The 26427-nt window shown below is 40.5% G+C and overlaps 1 protein-coding gene across 2 annotated transcripts in view; it reads left to right on the forward strand.

The window, feature by feature from the left end:
* Positions 1 to 881: 881 nt before the first annotated feature.
* LOC139755109 (uncharacterized) overlaps positions 882 to 26427 on the forward strand; it is a 99958-nt gene continuing 74412 nt past the window's right edge. The window contains exons 1-5 of one of the 2 annotated variants that reach the window (XM_071673242.1): positions 882 to 1031; positions 1188 to 1256; positions 14153 to 14257; positions 23313 to 25543; positions 25948 to 26250. In XM_071673242.1, coding sequence (XP_071529343.1) covers positions 944 to 1031; positions 1188 to 1256; positions 14153 to 14257; positions 23313 to 25543; positions 25948 to 26250 — 2796 coding nt within the window. In that variant the 5' untranslated portion in view covers positions 882 to 943. The remainder of the gene's footprint in view (positions 1032 to 1187; positions 1257 to 14152; positions 14258 to 23312; positions 25544 to 25947; positions 26251 to 26427) is intronic. The other variant, XM_071673243.1, reaches the window with a different exon arrangement.

Raw genomic sequence — 26427 nt, forward strand, 5'->3', positions numbered from 1 at the left:
TCATAACTGGATAGGAATTCTATTTTTGAGCATTACAAACACACAAAATATACAATCATTTTAATTATATTTCATAAGTTACCGTACGTCACTTAAAAGAGGCGTAACCTTGAAATACGTAGAGGCGGAAAACTGAAGCAAGCGAGCGATGAGCGAGGAACGTTCTCTCGCTGATTTACAGTTAAAATCAATTATTCTTGTATTGCCACACGTCTCGTAGATAGAATTAAAATGACTTTACAGATATGAAGAAAGGGATTGAGGTATTATGCCGTAGGGTGTGGAGTTAAGATGCTTTGTCGTTTGTGAACGTAACGGTGTGTTATTTGTTATTGTTTACTTGGTGTACTGGAGGCAGGATATGTAAATAGTGCTACGCGTAAGTGATCTGAGCAATATAAAAAGTGATATATATGAAAACATGAACGCTCAAAGTGTGCGAGTATCTTTGAAATACAAATGGCTACTCTCTAGCCCGTGAAGTGTTAAAAATAACATGTTAAATTACATGTCCTGTTGCGATATTAATCCTTCAAAATAAAAATATCAACAATAGTGGCCATAAACTGGTCTGTTTAGCATGTATAACTTTGTTGTGAATGGTGTTTGACATTAGGAAATAGCAGAATGAAAACAATCACATTTTGATTCGTAAATAAACAGGTACCAGTTGTAAAATAGAACCATCAAACCAGCTCATGTCATTTGGGCCCAAGCGTAAATACGTACAACAACAAAGCCAAACAAACTTATTTTTCAGAAATGTAAATGTTTTCTATGGATAGATGCCATTTGTTGAATTTAGTCGAATTATTAAAGGGACATAAATATGGAAAAAATAGAAAATATATCCTTATTCAAGGAGTGTTTGATCATTGTTGTACGCATTCGACATTTGGCCTGAATGTCCGTGACGTCACGATAACTAGTGGAAAAAGTGAAGATGGCTGCCTTGGATGACAGCCTTACAAATTTTGAAGGACAAAAATGGTCCTTATGGGCCGAAAGGCTTGGCATGAATAGCCCCACAAGTAAGTGCGATAGTTTAGATTGATTGTCAACCTATTTTGATGGCTATCAAGGCGCTAGGAACGTCAAATTTTGAGATTGAAAGTGAGTGTTCGCACGTGAAATCTGTGAAAATACGAGGATTGTTGTCCTAATTTTAATGTTATTATTCGTTCTAGGTGACTCAGAAGATGAGGAAAATACGAAAACTAGGCGAGAATCGACGACAACTCGTCTTAAAAAAGAAGGTAAGAGTGTGTCAGCTGTTTAGAGAGCAGGAAAAATAAAAAAGAGTGGAGGTCGGATGCTGGGAGCGAAGCCTGGTCGCTGCGCCCCCCGAACCGCTCGTAAACAACACTAACAAAAGATCACCTTGTTTACCTTCTTCGCCTCTAACATGTTTCTATCACTCCTAGTTTGCTGTGAGCGCTCTTGCCACAAGGGTTGATCAGAGCCGAAGGCCTGTTTGGCCAGGAATGTCTGGGATGCAGTTGAAATGGGGTACACTTTTTTTTATAATGAATACCAACAGTAGAAATTGCCCCATCTGGGTATTTAATGTTATGCCAAGGACATTTTAAGCATCTGTATGTCATTTAGTACAATGGGGAGTACTAGTATTTCCTATTAATAATTGTCAAGATGATTGACACACTGTAGGCATCAGATCATAGGGGTGGCCCAACAATTTGAGCCATGATTGTATGCTATTTTAGTAGTTTCCAAAATAAATCAAGTTGTGTTGTGTGCTATTTAGTTTTGATAGTGCATTTTCTAAGAGAATTGCTAGTGAATGCAGGGTATATTTACTTTTAAGGAAAAATGAAATCAGATGTTTTGCTGAGCACATGGTAATTGTGCCTACAAGGGTATGCTGCTGTGTTTTCAGAAAATTAGTTAAAAAAAAATTGAATGTTTATTTTTCTAGAGAATAAGTAGCAAGTATACATTCAAATAACAAAAGCCTTCCCTTTTTGTGGAAGGTGTGTGATGTACATGAATGAAGATTAAAGAGAATTTCTAGTAATACTCATGGACAGACAGCAATGTTTTTTAAATATGAAAATTTATTATAGTAGTAAAACTTAAAGTCGTGGTGTATATAAAGCAGCTGTATCTGTTTTGTATAACTGAATAGAGGATGCTGGAATGAATATAAAGGGTCTTTGAAAAGCTGGTGTTAGGGATTATTCAAACTACAAAAAAAGAGGAACTCATAGTTTTGCCAGTGATCATAGAATCCAATGACTAGATCTTAGGATGTTTAAGAGTTCATTCTTTTTGGTTTTCAGTTTATTTTGAGGTTCCAGTTGAGAATCTTTTCATCATTCTGAGGCTTTACTCTGTATTACTCACAAGAGTTTATTTGAATATATTTGTCAGGCCTTGTTACTTCACATAGTGTATGCAGGATGTTACATTCTACATGCATATGCTTGTGTATGTGTCTGTCTGTGGAAACATAAGTGTTGTAACATTATTTTAAAAACTATACTTGTCTTAAACTTTATACTGTCATCATAGATACTCCCTGTGGAAGTGATGAACAGATTAGATTTTGGGCTTGTGATTATGTGAATTTGCTTATTTATTAGGAATTTCTTTGTGTAAGTGGTTAACTCAGAATTGCTGAATGATTGGGAAGCTCGTGTTTACAATACACATATATTAAGCTTTGACAAGTATTGCAGCCTACAGTTTTTGCAAATTTGTTTTCTTTTGCTTTATATATATGATTAATGGCAAGACATGAGGCAATATAAGTGCCCTTTGTGGATTCTTATATATTATAGACATGTTAAGCAGTAGTATTTCTTATGAAATGTACATGTATGTGCATTTGTCTTTATGTATGATCACCCAGGACCAATGTTTGGTTTTACCTTTCTAAAGGCTCTAGCTGTTCAAGGCTATGCTACTTCCAGCTGGCATCAGGGAAATGTCACCTCCTTTGGAGAGAGCTTGCAGTAATAATGTCTAACAACCCAACCTTCAGTGAACACAAAAGAATGGTTGTGTCATGCAGTAGGATGGCAGGGTGAATCCTGTGGACATTCAAGACATGGGAAGAAAAACCAGTGATGATATAATTCAATGCACTAATTCTTTCACAAATTGAATATTGTTGCATTCTAACATCACCCTACAAGGCAGACAAAAATGTGGATTTAGAAAGTGTCCAGAGATCTTTCACAGCTCTTATTAATGTGGTAAAGGAATTGAATTACTGGTGATGACTGAAATCACAGGGTATGCTCTCTGGAGCATAGATTGAGTATTTATATCATCATCTATACATGGAAAATCCTGGAAGGTATGTATCCCAACTTACATTTGGAAATAACATCCTTCTAGCATAACAAGCATTATAGACTTTATGAAATACTACCTCTGAAATCCAGTGGCATGATATACATGAAATGAGAGAACACTATAAACATCTGAGGTCCAAGAATCTTCAACGTCCTGCCATCTACTGGTAGAAACAGCATGGGATGCAAGGTACAGAAGTTCAAGAGAGCATTGGATTAGTTAATACCTAATTATTACACCAGACCAGCTAGGCCGAGGGGACTATGTTTGGCTTGAGGGCTGCTGCCTCCAACAGCTTTGCTGACTGGTGACCCAATCCAGCAGCCTGGTTCCAGCTTGTGCTGCTGTCCGGGACAAGATCTCCGAAGACTACTTGGCAGAAAGTTCTTTCATAAGTCAATACTCCTTATGACATATATGCTGTATGTAGCGGATGAGAGGGTCTAAGAAGTGAGTCAGTCATTGTTTGCTGATACAGCACTGGTGGTGGATTCAAGTGTGAAACTGCAGAGGTTAATGACTTAGCCTGGAAGAGTGTGTTTAAGGAGAAAGTTATAAGTAAATGTGAATAAAAGCAAGATTATTAGGTTCAGCTGGGTTAAGGGACAAGTTAGTTACAATGTACAATTAAGTGGAGAAAAATCAGAGGAAGTGAAATGTTTTAGATATCTGGGAGTGGAAATGGCAGTGAATGGAACCATGGAAGTGGAAGAGAGTCATAGGGCAGGGGAGGGGGCAAAGGTTCTGGGAGCGATGAAGAATGCGTGGAAAAAGGGAACGTTATCTTGGAGAGCAAAAATGGGTGTGTTTGCAGGAATAGCAGTCCCAACAATATTATTTGGTTCCGAGGCATGGGCTATTGATATGGTCATGTTGAGGAGGTTGGATGTGTTGGAAATGAAGTGTATGACGACAACATATGGTGTTAGGTGGTTTGATTGAGTAAATAATGATAGGGTAAGAGAGATGTATGGTAATAAAGGCCCCAACTGCTCAAAATCTTTTTCACTCCAACCTTTCACCTCCAGTGTGGTCTCCCACTTCTTGTTCCCTCCACCACTGACACATATATCCTTTTTGTCAACCTTTCCTCACTCATTCTCTCTATATGTCCAGATCATTTCAACTCACCCTTTTCTTGCTCAACCACTCACTTTTTATTACAACACATCTCTCTTACCCTTTCATTACTTACTCGATCAAACCACCTCACACCCCATGTTGTCCTCGAACATTTCATTTCCAACACATCCACCCTCCTCCGTACCACCCTATCTATAGCCCATGCTTCACAACCTTATAATATTGTTGGAACTATTATTCCTTCAAACATACCCATTTTTGTCCTCCGAGATAATGTTCTCTCTTTCCACACATTCCTCATCATTCTCAGAACCTTTGCCCTCTCCCCGACCCTATGACACACTTCTGTTTCCATGGTTCCATTCGCTGCGAAGTCCATTCCCGGATATCTAAAACACTTCCTTCAATTTTTCACTTGCCCCTCAACCCTACTGAACCTAATAACCTTTCTCTTATTCACTTTTACTCTCAACTTTATCCTTTCTCACACTTTCCCCACTCACTCACCAGATTCTGCAGTTTCTCATTCAAATTAGGCACCAGTGCTGTATCGTCAGCAAACAACAACTGACTGACTTCCCAGGCCTTCTTATCCCAACAGACTGCATACGTGTTCCTCTCCCCAAAACTCTTCCATTCACCTCCCTAACCACCCCATCCATAAACAAATTAAAAAGCCAAGAGGACATCACACCCCCCCCCTGCTACAGACTGACCTTCACCAGGAACTAATCACTCTCTTCCTGCTCTTACACATGCTTTACACACTTGATAAAAACTTATCACTGCTTCTCGCAGCTTACCACCTGCACCATATTTTCTTAATACCTTCTACATAGCATCTCAATCAGCCCTCTCATATTCCCTCTCCAGATCCATAAATGTTTTTCTAAGTATTTCTCACACACATTCTTCAAAGCAAACACCTGATCCACACATCCTCTACCACTTCTGAAACCACACTGCTCCTCCCCTATCTGAATCTGTGTACTCGCTGTAGCCCTCTCAATTGATATATATCAATATGTGTTATATTTTTTTATTATACTTGATTGCCATTTCCCGTGTCAGCGAGGTAGCTCCAGGAAACAAACAAAAAATGACCCATACACTCATATACACATATGTAAACTTAAATGCTCGTACATGTACATTTACATGCATATACGTATACATATCAACATATATAGAAACACTGACATATACATATAAATGCATGTATGTATTCATGCTTGCTTTGAGTCCAATCTAGTGCCACCCTGCCCCACAGGAAACAACATCACTACCCCCTGCTTCACCAAGGTAGTGCCAGGAAAACAGACAAAAAGGGTCACAATCATTCACATTCTTCAGTCTAGCTGTTATGTGTAAAGCACAAAACCACAGCTCCCTGTCCACATCCAGCCCTATGGACCTTTCCATGGTTTACCCAAGACGTTTCACATGCTTTGGTTCAGTCCATTGACAACACGTCGTCCCTGGTATACCACATTATTCCAATTCATTCTATTCCTTGCATGCCTCTTACCCTCCTGTATGTTCAGGCCTCAATCACTCAAAATCTTTCCACTCTATCCTTCCACCTCCAATTTGGTCTCCTGCTTCTCCTTATTACCTCCACCTCTGACACATATATCCTCTTTGTCAACCTTTCCTCACTCATTTTCTCCATATGTCCAAACCATTTCAACCCATCCTCTTCTGCTTTCTCAGCCACACTTTTTATTACCACACATCTCTCTCACCCTTTCATTACTTACTTGATCAAACCACCTCACACCGCGTAGTGTCCTCAAACATTTCATTTCCATCACATCCACCTTCCTCCATACAACCCTATGTTTAGCCCATGCCACGTAACCATATAATATTGTTGGAACTACTAATTCTTCAAGCATACCCATTTTTGCTCTTTGAGATAATGTTCTCTCTTTCCACACATTCTTCATCGCTCCTAGAACCTTCACCCCCTCTCCCATCCTGTGACTCTCTACCACTTTCATGGTCCCATTCACTGCTAAGTCCACTCTCAGATATCTATAACACTTCACTTCCTCCAATTTTTCTCCATTCAGACTTACATCCCAATTAACTTGTCCCTCAACCTTGCTGAACCTAATAACCTTGCTCTTATTCACATGTACTCTTAACTTTCTTCTTTCACACACTTTTCCAAACTCAGTCACCAACTTCTACAGTTTCTCACTCAAATCAGCCGACAATGCTGTCTCATCGGCGAACAACAACTGACTCACTTCCCAAGCCCTCTCATCCAGAAAAGACTGCATACTTGCCCCTTTCTCACTCTTATATTCACTTCCCTAACAACCCTATCCATAAACAAATTAAACAACCATGAAGACATCACGCACCCCTGCCGCAAACCAACATTTACTGGGAACCAATCAGTTTCCTCTCTTCTTACTTGTACACATGCTTTACATCCTCGATAAAAACTTTTCACTGCTTTTAGCATCTTGCTTCCCACACCATATACTCTTGATACCTTCCACTGAGCATCTCTGTCAACTCTGTTATATGCCTTCCCCAGATCCATAAATGCTACATACAAATCCATCTGTTTTTCTAAGTATTTCTCACATACATTCTTCAAAGCAAACACCTGATCCACACATCCTCTACCACTTCTGAAACCACACTGCTCTTCCCCAATCTGATGCTCTGTACATGCCATCACCCTCTCAATTAATACCCTCCCATATAATTTACCAGGAATACTCAACAAACTTATACCTCTGTAATTTGAGCACTCACTCTTATCCCCTTTGCCTTTGTACAATGGCACTATGCACGCATTCCGCCAAGCCTCAGGCACCTCACCATGAGTCATACATACATTAAATAACCTTACCAACCAGTCAACAATACAGTCACCCCCTTTTTTAATAAATTCCACTTCAATACCATCCAAACCTGCTGCCTTGCCGGCTTTCATCTTCCGCAAAGCTTTCACTACCTCTTCTCTGTTTACCAAATCATTTTCCCTAACCCTCTCACTTTGCACACCACCTCGACCAAAACACCCTATATCTGCCACTCTATCATCAAACACATTCAACAAACCTTCGAAATACTCACTCCATCTCCTTCTCACATCACCACTACTTGTTATCACCTCCCCATTTGCGCCCTTCACTGAAGTTCCCATATATATGTATGTGTATATATATATATATATTATCCCTGGGGATAGGGGATTAAGAATACTTCCCACGTATTCCCTGCGTGTCGTAGAAGGCGACTAAAAGGGGAGGGAGCGGGGGGCTGGAAATCCTCCCCTCTCTTTTTTTTTAAATTTCCAAAAGAAGGAACAGAGGGGGCCAGGTGAGGATATTCCAAAAAAGGCCCAGTCCTCTGTTCCTAACGCTACCTCGCTAACGCGGGAAATGGCGAATAGTTTAAAAGAAAGAAAGATATGTTCTTTCGTCTGTTTCCTTGCGCTGCCTCGCTAACGTGGGAGACAGCGACAAGGAATGATAAATTTTTTTGCATACTATTCGCCATCTCCTGCATTAGTGAGGTATTGTCAAGAACAGAGGACTAAGCCTTTGAGGGAAATCCTTACTTGGCCCTCTTCTCTGTTCCTTCTTTTGGAAAATCAAAAACAAGAGGGGAGGATTTCCAGCCCCTGCTCCCTCCCTTTAGTCGCCTTCTACGACACGCAGGGAATATGTGGGAAGTATTCTTTCTCCCCTATCCCCAGGGATGATGATAAATAGATATATATATTTTATTATACTTAGTCACTGCCTCTCGTGTTAGCGAGGTAGCTCAAGGGAACAGATGAAAGAATGGCCCACCCCTTCCACATGCACATGTATATACATAAATGCCCACACATGCACATATACATACCTATACATTTCAACGTATCCATACATATACATACACAGACATATACATATAAACACATGCACATATTCATACTTGATGCCTTCATCCATTCCCATCACCACCCAGCCCCACATGAAATGTCACCCCACTTCCCCCACACGCGTTCGAGATAATGCTAGGAAAAGACAACAAAGGCCACATTCGTTCACACTCAGTCTCTAGTTGTCATGTATAATGCACCGAAACCACTGCTACCTTTCCACATCCAGGCCCCACAAAACTTTCCATGGTTTACCCCAGATGCTTCACATGCCCTGGTTCACTCCATTAACAGCACGTCGACCCCGGTATACCACATCATTCCAATTCACTCTATTCCCTGCACGCCTTTCACCCTCCTGCATGTTCAGGTTCCGATCGCTCAAAATCTTTTTTACTCCATCCTTCCAACTCCAATTTGGTCTACCACTTCTCCCCATTCCCTCCACCTCTGACACATATATCCTCTTTGTCAATCTTTCCTTATTCTCTCCATGTGACCAGACTATTTCAATACACCCTCTTCTCTCTCAACCACACTTTTTTTATTACCACACATCTCTCCTACCCTTTCATTACTTACTCAATCAAACCACTTCGCACCACATATTGTCCTCAAACATTTCATTTTCAACACATCCACCCTCCTCCGTGCAACCCTATCTATAGCCCAACCTCACACCTATATAACATTGTTGGAACCATTATTTCTTCAAACATACCCATTTTTGCTCTCCGAGATAATGTTCTCGCCTTCCACACATTCTTCATCGCTCCCAGAACCTTCACCCTCTCCCCCACCCTGTGACACCTCTGCTTCCATGGTTCCATCCGCTGCTAAATCCACTCCCAGGTATCTAAAATACTTCACTTCCTCCAGTTTTTCTCTGTTACCTCTGAATTAACTTGTCCCTTAACCCTACTGAACCTAACAACCTTGCTCTTATTCACATTTACTCTTAGCTTTCTTCTTTCACACACTCTACCAAACTCAGTCACCAACTTTTGCAGTTTCTCACCCAAATCAGCCACCAGCGCTGTATCATCAACGAACAATAACTGACTCGCTTCTCAAGCCCTCTCGTCCCCAACAGATTGCATACTTAGAGGGAATACCTCTCTTGGCCTCATGTCTGTTCCTTCATTTGGAAAAGTAAAAGTTAAAGTGAGGATTTCTGTCCCCCTTGCTCCCAACCTTTTTCGTCGCCTTTCACAACAAGCAGGGAATACGTGGGAAGTATTCCTTTTCCCCTATCCCCAAGGATAAATTTTTGATTTGTAATGTCTAAATTTAAAGATGAACTTTACTACTGATAATCATTTTCACATTAAACTTTTCTCTAAGTACAAAACATAACTACATACAGTATCTATCTCAACACATACAAGAATGAATTATAGTCTAAGAATTGCATTTTGGCAATATGTGAAAATGAAATTAAAATCTACCTGTATATTTACACATGCGCACACACACACACTTACACACAGGCGCGCACGCATGTGCTCACGTATACAGTGGCTGCCAATGAAGTAGGCAGTTTTATTGATGCAAATCACTTTACCTAAAATATTGTTGGTGTCCGTCAGTGCGTCCCTCTGCCACCTGTTATAGTTTTAAATACTCATGTTACATGTGAAAACATAGCTTCTAAAGTTACACTTTATAAGGGAAATAAGCAACTGAAGGAAGTTGCTTATATTACCGGTATGAACTTGAGATTATTACAGTGACTGGTGCAGAACTTTAATGACGATGAAGCCTCTACACTGACCCATGTAAAACACTTGTCAGCTGTTATGGTAGGTGGAAATGCCTTTTCTGGCTCCCTGCATATGTCCTGAATTTTCAGTTTTTTTTTCCTTTCCGTACCTCTGCCACTTACTGTGGTTGGAAATATTCCCCTTGCAAGAGACAAAATAGCTTCTAGAGTTGCATATTACAAGGGAAGTAAGCCACTTAGTGAAATTTCTCTTGGTACTGGTATGAGCATAATATCAGCACAACAATGGATGAAGAAAAGTAATGATAGCAGCGGACCCATTACACCAACCCATATGAATCACCTTTAGAAGGCCAGAAAATACTCGTCACATGCTCAGAATGTTCTTAAAATTCATGTAGATGTAGGGCAGTGCTTGAGTGGAAAAGAATCAAAAGACAGTACCCTAAATTGCTCTGCGCAAAAGAATCAAAAGACAGTACCCTAGACTGCATTATGATATGTCGGTAAGGACACTGCAACACTGCTTGCATGATGACCTAATGTACTGGAACTGCAGGGTGTGTCTCAAGCCACTTGTAACTCATTGGCAGTGGAAGAAAAGTGTCAATTTTTGCAAAATGTAGAGTGCGATACAGCTAAGTTCAGAAGAGTTGTGGAGTGATGAGTCTACCTTTTTTGTGACAGATGGCAGTGGAGGGCATGTGTACAGTTGAACAGGCTGTGATTTATTAGACCCCAAGTACGATGCAAACACTTCAAAGTTCCCTGCTTCACTGATGGTATGGGCTTGTTTTAGTTATTATGGTGATGCCAAAAAATGAAACTATAACAGGCATCATTAACTCGAGCTACTGCCTGACCATCTTCCAGATCCATTCAGAAAGTGTAAGGCTGGAGTGTTTATGCAGGATGGGGTTCCCTGTGACATTTGCCAAACTAGTTACTGATTGGTTTAAGGACTGTGCGGTGCAGTTTTTCAGAGACTATCCTGGGAATTCACCGAAGTAGAATCCAGTAGAAAACATAATAGGGATACTTTATTGTTACTTAAGCTGGAGGCAGCAATTTATGAAATGTAGGCAAAGATGGACTCTAAATGGCTTCAGAACCTTGTTGATTCAGTTCTTGACTGCTTCAAGGAGTGTATAGAGAGGAAAGGGAAACCAATAAAGTGCTAGTTGGTGTTCAATACACAATTTTTATGGCTTTATTTCATGTTTATCCTTGGTTGTACAGCATAGGACAAGAATACCTTAAACATCTTGAGACTAAGACTCTTCAGCACCTTGACTACAATCATCAGAAACATCATAGGACCAGTGGTAAAGCTTAAGAGTGCCCTGAACATGAATTCACAAAGTGTACCAGACCAAGCCTTACCCTTCAGCTCAGCTGTCTAATGCTAATGCCATCATTGTTACCCTTTTCTGGATCTTCTATATTATCTGCTTTTTTTGGTATGGTGATCATACTTATGAAGCATTTCAGATTTTCTATGTAGGATGTGAACGGCATGCTGAATATTTCTGTGTTCATGGATTTAAATGCAGTCGTATTAGTTCCCTGCAGACAGTTGGGACAGTGGCAAGTTTATGACAGTTTTGACACCTGTGTCTGTGCTACATGAAGAGGTCTTCTGCATATTTCTTGCTAAATGATATTCGTTTTAAGGCCCTTCTTTGCTCTTACATATCTTCATCATTTTACATTTATTTGGGTTGAATTTCATCAGCCATATATCAGACCAACTATGGAGTCTGTCTAGGTCCCTTGTTAGTTGCTGCAATCCTCCTTGCAGTTCATTTGCCTCATGGCTTTGCATCATTTGCAAAAATATTATTTCCCTGTGGCTCATGTAGTAGAGGCAGTATTTCCATCATAATTGTTTTTGTATGGGAGTTTGTCTGTCTCCCTGATCATCAGTGTTAGTTATGGTGGTGCTTGTCTATTTATCAGCTGTAATATAAGTGAAATAGCGAACCATGGAAAGTGTGTGGGGCCTGGATGTGGAGAGGGAGCTGTAGTTGTGGTTTCGGTGCATTATTACATGACAGCTAGAGACTGAGTGTGAACGAATGGGGCCTTTGGTGTCTTTCCTAGCGCTACCTCGCACACATGAGGGGGAAGGAGGTTTTTATTCCATGTGTGGCGAGGTGGCGATGGGAACAAATAAAGGCAGACAGTATGAATTATGTACATGTGTATATATGTATATGTCTGTGTGTATATATATATGTGTGTACATTGAGATGTATAGGTATGTATATTTGTGTGTGTGGACGTGTATGTATATACATGTGTATGTGGGCGGGTTGGGCCATTCTTTCGTCTGTTTCCTTGCGCTACCTCGCTAACGCGGGAGACAGCGACAAAGCAAAATAATAATAAGAAATATTAAGGAAATGCACAGGTAGCTTGTCAGGTACCAAGATCTTGAAGATCACCGACCCATTGATCCATCTGTTTCAGATGGAAAAGGTGGGAGTTGACCTAGCATAACAGGCAAGAGGTGTATGGTGTTCAGGTTTAATAAATTTTGTGCAAATTCATTTTCTTCGTATTAGTCTGTAGCCTATTTTGTAAGCAGGACATGATAGCACTTTCTCTCTATTTTACATAGATTACTATCACTGCAATGTCTGTAACTGTCTCCTTCTGCAGGTGTATCATTAATGATTTTTTTTATAGCGTTAGTGCATTTATAATGTTCATTAACGGAGGATGGTTCTATCAGTTTCACAGTTTGTAATGATTATCTTTTCTAGGCAGTGAATCATAGAATACTTAAGATTCATCTGCTTTTGAAGTATGTTTAACTGAATATTATTGCACTGACCATGAGTGTACAAAACAATTTGTCTCTGTTTGCACTCTTGATAAGTAAATCACCGGACTTTACAGTCTGTTGCTGCTGTATTATAATTGATTGTTTTTTGTTGCAGCAGTTCCTGCAAGCCACTAAAACACCAGACAGGCTGTGATATTTGAATATTTTGCTTCCACTTTTAAGTTATTCACAAGAAAAACAAAAAGATGTTCGTGTAATTTTAATGTCAAAGCCCATGTTGCAGGGTTTTGTTATGTTTGATATCTTTAATCATTTCATGTATGTACCTCTGTCATTTCATCTAACATCATAAACCAGACACCACAATGAGAGTTATCACCAGCTTCTTAAAATTCATAGCTCATTTACACCTATTAAGGACCACAACCCATTTGATTATTTTATGTTATTAGGATAGATAACTAGAGTACTCCTTATCTTGTTGTCATGCTAAAGATTAAGAACTAATCATGAAAGAACAAACATAATTGGAGGCAGTTAGAAAGGTGTTAACAGTTGCCTTTAGATCCATTGTTCATTTTACTGAAATACATTATATCAAGTAAAACTTATTTGTTAAGAAAGTAACAAGATCAATAGATTACAATATCGTCACTCCTAAATAAAAGCTATGTTACAGGTGCCAGTGGCTGTTTAGCTTGAACACAAGTGGTGATCATATAAAGTGTAAAATGACATTCACCATAACAGTTTTAGATTATGAGAAAATTCATTTATTTATATATGGATTTTAGTAAAACCTGGAAATAATGGCACTGCACCAATTTAGCTGATGATAAGATGCCAGAAATTTTGATATTGTATTCCTTTTTTTGCATGAGGTAAATGAGTTATTAAGTTGATAGAATAAATCACCCTCTAAATTTTCATTACAAGACTTATCTATTCATTGGAGTGCAACAAATACCCTTCATTTCCCCTGCAATTGATTTGCCTTACTGCTCACAAATGGAACATTGGGTTCATTACAAGGTATTCACTCATATTTGCAAAATTGAATGGAATTGGAAAATCACTTCATGTATATATTCTTTCTGTTCTGTATTTCATTATAAGTATGTTGTTTTTTCACTCAGTTGGGAGAGGGAATTGCATGCTACATCTTTTGAACAATATACTGTATATCCTGTAAATGTCCTCTAGGGTACTACCTCTAGCTATCTTATTGAGGAATTCTCTGATGTTATTGTATTCTTAACATATTTCTACATTTACTATGAAAGAATGAGAAGAATTTTCATGAATTTTGACTGACAGCTTTTTTTTTTTAACATTTCAGAAATGCCCATATATGGATATTGTCCTCGCTGGGAAGACTTCTACTTGGTGGTTTGTGATGTTTGTGGACATGCCATAAAACCACAAGCCCTTAAACAGCATATAGGTAATAAGGAAGATCTCAGCATATTTAGATTTTCCTTGTCAAGAATACAACTTAAGATTTGATTCATATACACTCTTTGCCATGGTGTTAATATTTTGGTGTTGGATTGTTTTAACCTCAGGTAAATCTGATGCAACATCACTATCAGCAGCATTTCCTTTTTTATATTACACAACAGTATATCACAAAATCTGTCATATCCAGGATGTATCCTTCAATCAGAAGACACTAGATATTTTACTCCATAACAATTCCTTCTCTCAACTCTCATAGAAAATCACTCATCATGACCACACTGTTTGACCTGTGGTCCTGGCCATTGGACAAGGAGCTTCTTGTGTGCTGGGTGGGAAAGAGTGCCGAAAGGTGCCTGACAAATATTAGAATATTAGGAGAGATTTGAAGACTTCTGTAATCTTTGGACATATGAAGAGAATGGGTAAGGAAAGGTTGACAGAGAGGTAGTGAAAGCTTTGGGAAAGATGAAAGCCGGCAAGGCGGCGGGTTTGGATGGTATTGCAGTGGAACTTACTAAAAAAGGGGATGACTGTGTTGTTGACTGGTTGGTCAGGATATTCACTGTATGCATGGTTCATGGTGAAGTGCCTGAGGATTTGTGGAATGCATGCATAATGCCATCGTACAAAGGAAAAGGGTATAAAGTTGAGTGTTCAAATGACAGAAGTATAAGTTTGTTGAGTATTCCTGGGAAATTGTATGGGAGGGTATTGATTGAGAGAGTAAAGGCATGTATGGAGCATCAGATTGGGGAAGAGTGGTGTGGTTTTAGAAGTGGTAGAGGATGTGTGGATCAGGTGTTTGATTTGAAGGATGTATGTGAGAAATACTTAGTGAAACAGATGGATTTGTACGTAGCATTTATGGATCTGGAGAAGGCATATGATAGAGTTGATAGAGATGCTTTGTGGAAGGTATTATGAGTATATGGTGTGGGAGGTAAGTTGCTAGAAGCAGTGAAAAGTTTTTATCAAGGATGTAAGGCATGTGTACGAGTAGGAAGAAAGGAAAGTGATTGGTTCTCAGTGAATGTCGGTTTGCGGCAGGGGTGCATGATGTCCCCATGGTTGTTTAATTTGTTTATGGATGGGGTTGTTAGGGAGATGAATGCAAGAGTTTTGGAGAGAGGGGCAAGTATGCAGTCTTTTCTGGATGAGAGGGCTTGGGAAGTGAGTCAGTTGTTGTTTGCTGATGATACAGCACTGGTGGCTGATTCATATGGGAAACTGCAGAAGCTGTTGATTGAGTTTGGTAAAGTGTGTGAAAGAAGAAAGCTGAGACTAAATGTGAATAAGAGCAAGGTAATTAGGTTCAGTTGGGTTGAGGGACAAGTTAACTGAGAGGTAAGTTTGAATGTAGAAAAATTGGAGGAAGTGAAGTGTTTTAGATATCTAGGAGTGGATTTAGCAGTGGATGGAACCATGGAAGTGGAAGTGAATCACGGGGTAGGGGAGGGGGCGAAGGTTCTGGGAGCATTGAAGAATGTGTGGAAGGCGAGAACAATATCTCAGAGAGCAAAAGGGTATGTTTGAAGGAATAGTGGTTCCAACAATATTATATGGTTTCGAGGCATGGGCTATAGATAGGGTTGTGTGGGGGGGGATGGATGTGTTGGAAATGAGATGTTTGAGGACAATATGTGGTGTGAGGTGGTTCGATCGAGTAAGTAATGAATGGGTAAGAGAGATGCGTGGAAATAAAAAGAGTGTGGTTGAGAGAGCAGAAGAGGGTGTGTTGAAATGGTTTGGACAGTGGAAAGATTGAGTGAGGAAAGATTGATAAAGAGGATATATGTGGCGGAGGTGGAGAGAACAAGGAGAAGCGGGAGACCTATTTGTAGGTGGAGTGAAAAAGATTTTAAGTGAATGGAGCCTGAAAATACAGGAGGGTGAGAGGTGTGCATGGAGTAGAGTGCATTGGAATGATTTGGTATTGTGGGGTTGATGTGCTGTCAATGGACTGAACTACGGCATGCGAAGCATCTGGGGTAAACCATGGAAAGGTCTGTGGGGCCTGGATGTGGTTAGGGAGCTGTGGTTTCAGTTCATTACACATGACAGTTAGAGACTGAGTGTGAACAAATGTGGCCTTTTTTGTTTCCTGGCACTATTTATTTATTTATTTATATGTTTATTTTTGGAAATGTCTTAGTAGTATAGTTAGGGGTTGATGATAAGACAAGAACTAAGTAAGGAGTAGCTCTACTCCTGAAGCAGCAGTTGTGGGAGTGTGTGATTGTGTGTAAAGAAGTAAATTCTAGACTGATATGGGTAAAACTGAAAGTGGATGGTGAGAAATTGGTGATTGTTGGTGCTTATGCACCTGGTCAGGAGAAGAAAGATCATGAGAGGCAGGTGTTTTGGGAGCAGATGAGTGATTGTGTCAGCAGTTTTGGTGCATGAGACTGGGTATTAGTGGTGGATGATTTAAATGTGACAGTAAGTAATATGACATTGTGGGTATAACTGGTTTGCTTAGGGTATTCAGTGTTATGAATGGAAATAGTGAAGAGCTTGTGGAATTGCGTGCTGATTAAAGACTGGTGATTAGGAATACCTGATTTAAAAAGAGATATACACAAGTATACATATGTGAGTAGAACAGATGGTCAATGGGCATTATTAGATTATGTTTCATTTGATAGGAATGTTAAAGAGAGGCTTTTGGATGTAAATATTGCTGAGAGGACCAGCTGGTGGGATTCTCACCGCTGTCTTGTGAAGGTGATAGTGAAGATATGTGAAAGTTTTTGAAAAAGAGGAAACAGTGTCAGGGAGAAGAGTGTGTTGAGAGCAAGCGAGCTTGAAAAGGAGACTTGTATGAAGAAATACTAGCAGAGATGGAGTGTTGAATGGGAAAAGATGAGAGTAAATGAAGTGAGGGGAGTGGATGAGGAGTGAGATGTATTTAGGGAAGCAGTGATGGCTGTGGAAAGAGAAGAGAGAGGTGTCAGGGTGATACTTACTGGGAACGAGTGCAAGTGATTGGGAGATGCATGAGAGGAAGCAGCAGGAGCTGAAGAGGAAGTTGCAGAGGTTGAAAAAGAGGGCAAATGAGAATTGGATTGAGAGAGTATCCTTAAGCTTTATGGAGAGCAAAAGATATTTTGAATGGAGACGAATGTGCGAAAGACAATAGAATAAATGGGAATGTTGGTGAAGGGGGCAAAGGGGGTAGTGATGAAGTGAGGAGGCAATGGAATGAGTATTTTGAAGGATTGTTAAATGTGTTTGATGATAGTGTGGCAGATGGAGGGTGTTTTGGTGGGGTGGTATGCAAAGTGAGAGAGTCATGGAAAGTGGTTTCGTGAAGAGAGAAGAGGTGGTGAAAGCCTTGCGGAAGATGAAATGTGGCAATGCAGCTGGAGTGGATGTTATTGCAGGTGAGTTTATTAGAAAGGGGGTTACTGTTGTTGACAAGGATATTCAGAGTATGTATGGATCATGGTGGAATGCATGTATAGTGCCATTGTATGAAGGCAAATAGGGTAAAGTTGAGTGTTCAAACTACAGAGGTAGAATTTGTTAAAGGGGTCAGAGGGATGAAAATTTAGATGGATGATTGAAGGTTAAGAGTTAAAGGGATGAATGTAAATAATACAAGACGTTTTCGGATTGTAAGAAAAGTACCCTGATTATGTTTCTTATATTACCAAATTTTTTAGCATTATATAAACTCATGCATTGCACTTAATGGTATTCTTGTGTTTTTCACATAATGACATAATGGTGACGTGTATGTGAAAGATGAATTTTCTCTCTACATGGCCACATGTATAGCAGGGTGGTTGAAGTGTAGGCTGTGTATACTTATGTGTTGACATCCATCATAACCAGATGGCATTACTCACTGGATGCAATGCAGGGGAAGAAGAAACAAGGTATACTCCAGCAAAGTGATGCACTTTTTGACTGGAATTGACAAAAGTTGGGAAAAACCATCTCAGCTGCAGTTGAGCCTTGCATTTAAAGGTTAAAGGTGATGGGATGGTGCAGGTTGAATGCATGTCTGTATGAGGTGAAAAGAGTAACTAAAGACTACTATGGAAATGTGGACATAATTTCACAGTTGGCCACTTTTCCATTTGTGTTATGTCATGTTTCTGTGGTGTCAGGGTGCTGTGATATGCATTAAGATTCTCTGCATATGAGAGGACCTTCAAACTGTAGTCTACAGGAGGTAATTGCAGTTTAAAGAGGATTGAAGAAAAAACTGCTCCTTGGTGCATTCCATAGTGGACCTGTTTATCTATCTTTGTATACCTGATGCCAATTCCGTCTGGGAACTCCCATTAAGGGGATGGCTACAGCAAAAGAATCTCCAATTATCCCTGTCCTTACATGCCTCCCTTGCATACACTGTTTCATGCATTCTTCCATCATTTCTCTACCTCAGGTAGTCTTCCGATATATATTTTCAAGTTACAGGTGGTCTTCCTCTCACACCAACCATTTTGGTTTTACTGTGATGTACTCTCCTTGTAAACTTTCTCTCTTGCATCCTTTCCACATGTCCATACCAGTTCAAAGTATTGTGTTTCTCCCACTCTGCCATTCCACAATTCATTTCCTTTGCATTCCCCACCATACCACATCTTTCATACACCCCCTCATTTTTTATTCATTCCATTTGGTCCTGCCACAAGCTCCTTTCAAATAGCTCATTTCCACAGCATGGATTCCTTACCTCTGTGACTCATTCCATGTCCATGTTTTGGCTATATTTGTCTGGGTTAGGAGGAATATGTTGTCCCTTAACCATTTCTTTATTTCCATACGTAAACCTCTGCCCTTCATTATTCTATTGAGGGACCCTTTACTGCTCTTTCCCTTGTCTTTCCTTCTATATCACCAAACTATCCCAAGATAACTCCTAAACCCCAAAAATCTTTCACCTCTTCCAGTGTTTCTCCCTTTGTATCTATATCACAGTTTAGTACACTCTCTTTTTTCACTGTGTAGGGTTTGACGAACTCTATACTTTCACTTTGTTTCTTTTCAAACATCATTGCTTTACTTTTACTTGCATTTACTTTCAGTTGCCTATTCTTACACACATCATGAAACAACTACAGCCTTCTGCTACCGTTTTCATTCTCTGGAAACAACACAATATTATTTGCAAACAGACTTGTCACTATATACCATACCTTACCACTGCACTTCTTGTCTGGCAGGAAATTATCATCCAGTCAGCTTATTGTCTGTTGCTGGTAAACTTATGGAAACCACCATTCATATTAAGATTGTAAACCTAAATATTTAGAAGACCGCCACTTGATAAGTGACTCTGTGCATGGTTTTCAGCTAAACCTTTCATGTCTGTCAGATCTGGATTTCTTTCACAATATAATCAACATGTATGATGAAAGTAAAGCAATTGATGTCATATATCTAGATTTTCAAAAAGCATTCTGCAAAGTTCCACATCAAAGGTTACTAATGAAAGATAAGTCACTTTTATGAATGTAGTTGTACTTTGGTGGCTGTAAACAAAGAGTTGTGATTAATGGTCAAGCCATAGAATGGTTAAACACAACAAATGGTGTACCCCAAGGATTGTCAGCAGCTTTGATGCATGAGACTGGGTAGTAGTGAAGGGTGATTTAAATGTGAAGATGAGTTATGTGGCAATTAAGGGTATAATTGGTGTACATGGGGTATTCAGTGTTTTGTATGGAAATGAAGGGCATGTGCATTTGTGTGCTGAAAAAATACTGGTGATTGGGAATACTTGGTTTAAAAAGAGAGGTTATATTTGTATATTTATTACACTTAACCGCCATCTCCTTCATCAGTGAGGTAATGCAAGGAAACAGACAAGGAATGGCCCAACCCACCCACATACACATACGCGTATACATACATATACTTACACAGACATAAACATATATACACATGTACATATTCGTACTTGCTGCCTTCATCCATTCTCGTCATCACTCCACCACACATGAAATAACATCCCCCCCTCCCCTCCAGTGAGGCAGCACCAGGAACAGACAAAAAAGGCCACATTTGTTCACACTCAGTCTCTAGCTGTCATGTGTAATGCACTGAAACCACAGCTCCCTTTATACATCCAGGCCCCACAGACCTTTCCATGGTTTACCCCTGATGCTTCACATGCCCTGGTTCAATCGATTGACAAGGCATTAATGGATTATGTGTTAATTGATAGGCATGTAAAAGAGAGACTTTTGGATGTTAATGTGCTGAGAGGGGCAGCTGGAGGGATGTCTGACCACTATGTTGTGGAGGTAAAGGTGAAGATTTGTTGAGGTTTTCAGTAAAGAAGAGAGAATGTTGGTGAGAAGATAGTAATGAGAGTAAGTGAGTTTGGAAAGGAGTCTTATGGGAGGAAGTACCAGGAGAGATTGAGTGTAGAATGACAAAAGGTGAGAGCAAATGATGTGAGGGGAGTGGGTGAGGAATGGGATGTGTTTAGGGAAGCAGTGATGGCATGTGCAAAAGGTGCATGTGGTATGAGAAAGGTTGGAGGTGGGCAGATGAGAAAGGGTAGTGAGTAGTGGGATGAAGAAGTAAAGTTGTTAGTGAAAGAGAAAAGAGAGGTATTTGGACAATATTTTCAAGGAAGGAGTGCAAATGACTGGGAGATGTATAAATGGAAGTGGCAGGAGGTCAAGAGGAAGATGCAAGGGTTCAAGAAGGCAAATGAGAGTTGGGGTGAGAGAGTCATTGAATTTTAGGGAGAATAAAAACATGTTTTGGAAGGATTCTGTAAGACAAGAGAACAAATGGGAACATTGGTGAAGGGGGCAAGGGGGAAGTAATAACAGGTAGTGATGAAGTGAGAAGGAAATGGAACAAGTATTTTGAAGGTTTGTTGAATGTCTTTGATGATAGAGTGGAAGATGTAGTGTGTTTTGTGTTGATGATAGAATGGCAGATGCAGGGAGTTCTGGTTGGGGTGGTGCGTGAAGTGAGAGGGTCAGGGAGAATGGTTTGGTTAAAAGAGAAGAGGTGGTGAAAGCCTTGTGGAAAATGAAATTTGGTAAGGCGGTGGGTTTGGATGGTATTGCAGTTGAATTCATTAAGAAAGGGGGTCACTATGTTGTTGATTTGTTAGTAATAAGATTTGATGTATCTATGGATAGTGGTGAAGTGCCTAAAAATTGGCAGAATGCATGTATAGTGCCATTGTACAAAGGCACAGGGGATAAAGGCGAGTGTTCAAACTACAAAGGCATAAGTTTGTAGAGTATTCTTGGAAAATTGTTTGGGAGGGTATTGATTGAGAGGGTGAAGGCATGTACAGAGCATCATATTGAGGAGGAGCAGTGTGGTTTTAGAAGTGGTAGAGGATGTGTGGATCGGGTGTTTGCTGTGAAGAGTGTGTGTGTGAGAAATACTTAGAAAAACAGATGGATTTGTGTGTGGCATTTATGGATCTGGAGAAGACATGTGATAGGGTTGATAGAGATACTTTGTGGAAGGCCTTAAGAGTATATGGTGTGGGAGGTGAGCTACTAGAAGTAGTGGAAAGCTTTTGTCAAGGATGTAAGGCATGTGTATGAGTAGGAAGAGAGGAGAGTGATTGGTTCCTAGTGAAGGTCAGTCTGCATCAGGGATGTGTGATGTCACCATAGTTGTTTAATTTGCTTATGAATGGGATGGTGAGGTAGGTAAATGCAAGAGTCTTGGAGTGAGGGGCTGGTATGCAGTCTGTTGGGGATGAGAGGGCCTGGGAAGTGACTCAGTTGTTTGCTTATGATACAGCACTGGTGGTTAAGTAAGAAACTGCTGAAGTTGGTGACTGAGTTTGGAAAAGTGTGTGAAAGGAGAAAGTTGAGAGTGAATGTGAATAAGAGCAAGGTTATTAGGTTCAGCAGGAGTGAGTGACAACTTATTTGCGATGTAAGTTTGAATGGAGAAAAATTGGAGGAAGTGAAGTTTTTTTTAGATATCTGGTAGGGGACATGGCATTGAATGGAACCATGGAAGTGGAAGAGAGTCATAGAGTGGGGGAGGGGGCGAAGGGTCTGGGAGCGATGAAGAATATGTGGATAGAGAAAATGTTAGTTAGGAGGGCAAAAATGGCATGTTGGATGAATAGAGTGTGCAGCGAAAGGGTTAAGTAATGTTGTTCTATACATATATGTCATATGCAGCATGGCAAAAGATTACCTATTGTGAAAAGCTGTTTCAGAAAACATAGGAAGAGAGCTACATTTTCACCTACAACTGGCATCAGCTTGCTACAGAAGTGTGGTGATTAAATACAAAGTATACTGTTAAAGCATTAAGGGATACTATTCTATGCCTGTGTGCCATATCATGTCAGTAGATTACTTGAAATGAAGATATTTATCAGAAAACGTAGCAGGAGGACTACATTTTCACGTACAACTGGCATTGCTAATACTAATTGCATTACAAACACTTCTCCAAGTGTAGGTAGCTTGTTCTTGTGTCTATAAATATTAAAAAATATTGAATCTTGTATTTTTTCCATGTGCAGATTCATTGAATACTTGGCATATTAACACCTGTCTTTTATTTTGAAGTTACCATAGAATACTGTTTTATTTATTGGTGTTTTATTAAAGTAGTCTTATCAGACCAGTATATTTTGTGATGTTGCAAAAATTTCCAACTTAACGTGTTAGCACAAACTCCCTTTCAAGAGTACGCCAGTGATCATTTTTCTATGCTATAGACATTCATGTGATCCTAAGTAATTCAGACCTCAGCATTGTAGTCATGGTTGTGGTCACTGTTTGTCATTATTTGTCTGAATTGGCAGTAACAATTAGTAAATTTTTTAAGCTTAGGTTTGCAATTTAGCTTTACTTCCTTCTGATAGCACACACTCATTGTGTAACAGTCTCATGAATGATCTTTTTTTTTTCCGGATTGTATGCCTTTGAATTTATGACATTTCATAAAGTAATATGATTTTTCTTTGTCACAAATGCAACCAGAATTTCATTTGTTACTAAGATTTGATAGAGTTCCCACTTTTTGTGTATCTTTTATAAGGATTTCATGAATGAAAACTTCTTTTTCATCCTCAGAGCTTCGTCACGGAGGATTGGTCACTCCTGTCAAGTCCTCTGGAGGAGCACGAGCATGTGTGTCATCAGGCAGCAAAGGGTCCAGAAGTAGAAATCGAATTCATGCCACAAATCCTGTTGTGAAGCTTGAAAGAAGAATTGACAGCAGAGATTCACTAGGGGGAAGCCGCACCTCTCATGTTGCTGGCGAGTCTGGCGCCAACAGCAGCAGCAGTAACAGTAGCTGCAGCAGCACTAGTATAAGCAGCAATAGCATCAGCAGTAGTAGCCGGGTTGGGGGATTGCCAGGCTCTCCAGGGTGTGAATTGTTACCCTCCCCTGGTGGTATGCCTGTGACTTCCCTTAAGACTGAGGTCAAGACAGAAGTACCTTCCCCTTGTGGTATATCAATGACTTCCTTCAAGAATGAGGTGAAAATAGAAGATGGTTTAGATAGTGGGTTAGATGTGGTGCCACCACCCCAATCTTTGCCAACAACTTTACCCCCTCCAGCCCCACCTGAGCCTCCACATCACACAGTGATGCACACTCCAACACACTCAGGACCTCCACCTACCATTGGACCTCCAAGTATAGGCCCCCCTAGTGTTGGACCTCCTAGTGTTGGGCCTCCAAGTATTGGCCCACCTAGTGTAGGACCCCCTAGTGTGGGGCCACCCAGTGTATCATGCCCAAGTGTAATGCACCAAGGAATGGTGACTATAAGTGGAACTCCAGCAAGTATGGGAGGAACTTCTGTTGTTGGGGTTCCTCTTTTAACTCAGAATGCATCCACGGCAGAAGAGGAGGTCAACAAGATATCAGCAATGCTTCAAGCAGAGGCAGAGGCTCTTACTGCTTCACAAAACCTTATAGCAAGTTCCTCCATGGAGTTAGATGCAGGACTGGTTGGGTCTCATGACATAGTGGAGGCCCAGGGTCAAGCTGCTGGCAGTGTGACCACCAATAGCACCAGTGTTGGGGGCAGGCAGGGGATGATGGTAAATTCTCAGACTATGGGCTCTGTACCAGTGCCAATGAGTCACATGTCCATGGCAACACTGAACCAGATACAGGCAGACTTGCTAGCCACTGTGAGTGAGTCAGACCTTAATGCTGTGCTCAATGCCACACCAGAAACCTCAGACCTAGCACAGACAGTTCTTCCCAATAATTCTCAGTGCTACATAAATGAAAGTGGTAGCTTGACATATATTGATCAGCAAACTGTAAATACTAATAGTTATGTCGAACCTACTGAACCCCCGGAATTAAGTATTGAGAAGGTGTTACCACAACGGTATAATAGTGATCAGTTATCAATGCCCGTTCTAGAACAAATAACAAATGAAGTTTTTTCTGAAGCTGATGCTTGTGCACACAATCTTGAGGGAGTGACTGATGTACAGGGGCAGTATACAAATAGTACTCAGTCTGATCTTATTGAAGTACCTGTAGAGTCATTTAGTTTTGATGAAATTGAAAAAATATCATCTCAGTGTGATGAATTAACAAATGCAGTGAACTCGATTACTCAGTTATATCAAGGTAGGAACACTGGACTTGAGTCACAGCTGGCGGGTCTGTTGCAACAACCACCATCTACCCCAGCACCATCCCCTTCTGTAGGTGCACCAACGGCCCCCACTGGCAATTCTATCAGTGCTGCTCCCACCTTAGGAACTTCCAGCCAGGGCATCACTGTGGTCATAGGAAGTGGGGCACAGCCAACAGTTAGTACTGTAGCATCTCAGCCCTCACTTTCTATGCCTACTTTAGCTGCCACACTAAAGAAACCAGTGGTATCCACAGGAGGGCCTCATCTTGTGTCCCCAGGTGCTGCTACTTCAACACAGGCACATACCCCATCCCACACACCAACTCATACTCCTGCTCATACTCCAACACACACACCAACACAACACACTTCATCAGGGTCTTCTGCCCTCACGCCTGCCCCTCCTACACCTTCCCCTAAGAAATCAAGTAAAAAGAAAAAACCTGGGGAGAGAAAATTTTTGCCCCTCAAAGACAGAGAATATGACCCTGAGGTTCATTGTGGTGTGGCAGTGGCAGAGACTGGCAAGCCTTGCACTCGTTCCCTTACATGTAAGGCACACTCTCTCTCGCTACGAAGGGCTGTACTTGGACGGTCTAAAAAGTTTGATGATCTTCTGTTAGAGCACCGAGCAGCCAAGGAAGCTCAAACCAGAGCTGCAAAACCACCGGATGCAGCTACAGGCCTCATACAGGTAAGTCACTAGCACTTTATCTCCCTCAGATTGCCCATCCTGCCTGGTGTGCTCAGTGTTTGGTGCTGTAATGAGCCATCCATGCATTGTACCCATCAAAGTTGTTGCCTTATCAACCCCTTGCTAATACAGTATGCGTTGGACATGTTTTAAACATGATGCTCACTGGTTTTGAATTACCTGGGTAAGAAATTATTATGTCTGATTTTCACTGTTTATAAATTTTTTTCTTAATAGGTAATTTCTTCTGCAATTCACAGATAAGAAGTGCCATTGCAGATGTACTTCTCATATTAATACTGATTATTTTTATGTCACAGACAACATTCTCTCTTTTGGTTGAGAGATTGTATGTCAGTTTGTGTTGTGTGTTGTGTTGGTTGGCATGTAACTGTGTGTTGCAGGGTACCCCACCCCGTGGCCCGGTCATGGCCACAACTGGCAGCGGAGGGATGGTGGTAGGGGGGGCTGCAGCTACATCCCCTCTCCTGGTTAAATCTTTGGGGAGCACCGCGTCCACATTAGTGACTCCGGGTGACCCTTCTCCCAACCCACCCCTACATCATCCAATGGATCCCCCCAGCACCCCGTCGCACACCCATGCCACGCCCCCCTCTCCTGCATATTGGCCGCCTACTTCTAGGATTCCTCCGGCCCTCGTACCTGCAGATAATTTTTATGTTCGAGAGCCGCCCAAGCCTCTTGCTGTGAGTTACTTACGTGTTTCCACAAAATGTATTTAGTCATTAACAGTTTTCCATATTACTAGTCATATAACCTGAGTATTTTTCTGAAATAATTCCCTTTTAATGTACTGAAGCTTTGTGTTGTTCAGCTTTCTTTGTATATGAAATTATATTATGTTGAAAGACTAGATTAGTAAA

Source organism: Panulirus ornatus, chromosome 18 (genome assembly GCF_036320965.1).
Source record: "Panulirus ornatus isolate Po-2019 chromosome 18, ASM3632096v1, whole genome shotgun sequence".
Classification (NCBI taxonomy): Eukaryota; Metazoa; Arthropoda; class Malacostraca; order Decapoda; family Palinuridae; genus Panulirus; species Panulirus ornatus.